The 2500-nt window shown below is 48.7% G+C and overlaps 1 protein-coding gene across 1 annotated transcript in view; it reads right to left on the bottom strand.

Moving 5' to 3' along the window:
* The window catches only part of iqgap1 (IQ motif containing GTPase activating protein 1), a 77395-nt gene that overhangs the window by 5749 nt on the left and 69146 nt on the right, over positions 1–2500 (bottom strand). The window contains exons 27-30 of the mRNA XM_055154401.1: positions 1866–2098; positions 752–884; positions 346–448; positions 139–274 (exon numbers count right to left, since the gene is read on the bottom strand). Of these exons, the coding sequence (XP_055010376.1) occupies positions 139–274; positions 346–448; positions 752–884; positions 1866–2098 (605 nt within the window). The remainder of the gene's footprint in view (positions 1–138; positions 275–345; positions 449–751; positions 885–1865; positions 2099–2500) is intronic.

The raw sequence follows: 2500 nt of genomic DNA, 5'->3' as shown, positions 1-2500 counted from the left end.
GGTCTCTGGTCTCTGGTCTCTGGTCTCTGGTCTCTGGTCTCTGGTCTCTGGTCTCTGGTCTCTGGTCTCTGGTCTGGTCTCTGGTCTGGTCTCTGGTCCTGGTCTAGTCCTGGTCTGGTCCCGGTCCTGGTCCAGTACTTGAGCAGGAGGGTCTTGGCGTCCATCTCGGCGTTCCCGGCGGCGCTCACGTTGAACTTGTTGGTGAGCGTCAGAGACACTTCGGTTTTCCCGAGCAGGTCTCTGTTGGGGTCGTCGGGGGGCAGCGGGTTCTCTCCTGAAACACACACCGGACGTAAAGACACTGCGGAACATTTCTTCCACCGCATCAACGACCCGACGTGTTACCGAGCAACGCCTCCACCGTGGGAACCTCCCCCAGGTCCTCCAGCAGCTCGTGGATCGGGTCGTTATGGTCCGGAGCGATGGCGTCAGCGTGATCCAGAAGCAGCTGAGGAAGACGAGAGCGATGATGAAGAGGAGGAAGAGGTTATGTATGTGTGTGTGTTGCCGTGTGTGTTACTGCGTGTGTTACTGCGTGTTACCGTATGTGTTACTGTGCATGTGTTACAGTGTGTTTCCATGTGCATGTTTTTACAGTGTGTTATCGTATGTGTTACCATGTGTGTTACCGTGTTACCGCGTGTGTTACTATGTATTACTGTGTTTGTTATCGTGTTTGTGTTACAGTGTGCGTTGTCACATGTGTTACCGTGTGTTGTGTGTGTTGTGTGTTGTGTGTGTGTTGTGTTACCGTGTGTGTGTTGACGATCTCTCCGATGGAAATGTAAATCACAGGTTTGGTGACGGTGACGAGATCTGAATATTGATCCACGTTAAACTTTTCCTCCAGAGACGGAACGTCACACGCGGCAAGAAAGAAACGCCTACAAACGCACAACACAACACACAACCATTACACACAACACAACTATTACACACAACACAGCACACAACTATTACACACAACACAACTATTACACACAACACACAACACAACTATTACACACAACACAACTATTACACACAACACACACACAACTATTACACACAACACAACTATTACACACAACACAACTATTACACACAACACAGCACACAACTATTACACACACACACAACTATTACACACAACACAACACAACTATTACACACAACACAACACAACACACACACAACTATTACACACACACAACACAACATTACACACAACACTATTACACACAACACAGCACACAACTATTACACACAACACAACTATTACACACACACAGCACACAACTATTACACACAACACAACACAACTATTACACACAACACAACTATTACACACAACACAGCACACAACTATTACACACAAACACAACTATTACACAACTACACACAACACAACTATTACACACAACACAGCACACAACTATTACACACAACACAGCACACAACTATTACACACAACACAACTATTACACACAACACAACACAACTATTACACACAACACAACACAACTATTACACACAACACAACTATTACACACACACACAACTATTACACACAACACAGCACACAACCATTACACACAACACAACTATTACACACAACACAACACAACTATTACACACAACACAACACAACCATTACACACAACACAACACAGGATGAACCACCTGGGGTTTAAGAGCAATAAATAAAACAGTCTGGTCTCGGTCCTAGTCCTGGTCCTGGTCTCGGTCCTGTCTCGGTCCTGGTCTCGGTCCCGGTCCCGGTCTCAGTCCTGGTCCTGGTCTCGGTCCTGTCTCGGTCCTGGTCTCGGTCCCGGTCCCGGTCTCAGTCCTGGTCCTGGTCTCGGTCCTGGTCTCGGTCTCTGTACCTGTACTTGGCGTGGGCGGCGCTCAGGTACTCGTTGATGGGCGTGAGGTGGGCGTTGTCGCCGTAGAAGAGGCGGCTGGACGCGGCGTGTTGGAGCATTTTGGCGACGGAGCCGAGGTTCCGGCGCTGCTCGGTGCTCAGCTGCCCCCCCGCCGCCACCTCGATGATGTCGAAGGCGTCGGGCGCCACCACCGCCGGGTTCATGTAGCGATAGTACAGCAGGTTACCCACGATCTACGAGGACAAGTACTGTTACTGCAAGTACAAGTACTACTACAAATACTACAAATACTACAAATACTTCTCCTGTTACGACTACAGTTTCTGTTCGTTTGACCTTTTACTCTTCGTGACGACAAAAGTTTAAACTTCAGTTTTGAAAAAGCAGAAAAAGTCAAAGTCAAAAGATTCTCACCTCGAGCAGAAACAGAGTCACAGGAGAAGAAACGAAGAGTCTGGAGCCACCACAGAGGAGGAAGAAGAGCCACCACAGAGGAGGAAGAAGAGCCACCACAGAGGAGGAAGAAGAGCCACCACAGAGGAGGAAGAAGAGCCACCACAGAGGAGGAAGAAGAGCCACCACAGAGGAGGAAGAAGAGCCACCACAGAGGAGGAAGAAGAGGAAGAGGAGGAGAG

This window comes from Boleophthalmus pectinirostris, unplaced genomic scaffold (assembly GCF_026225935.1).
Source record: "Boleophthalmus pectinirostris isolate CB_2022bp ecotype Guang Dong unplaced genomic scaffold, ASM2622593v1 HiC_scaffold_19, whole genome shotgun sequence".
Lineage (NCBI taxonomy): Eukaryota > Metazoa > Chordata > Actinopteri > Gobiiformes > Gobiidae > Boleophthalmus > Boleophthalmus pectinirostris.
The sequence above is the reverse complement of the archived record's forward strand: the minus strand, read 5'-3'. Positions and strand labels throughout refer to the sequence as shown.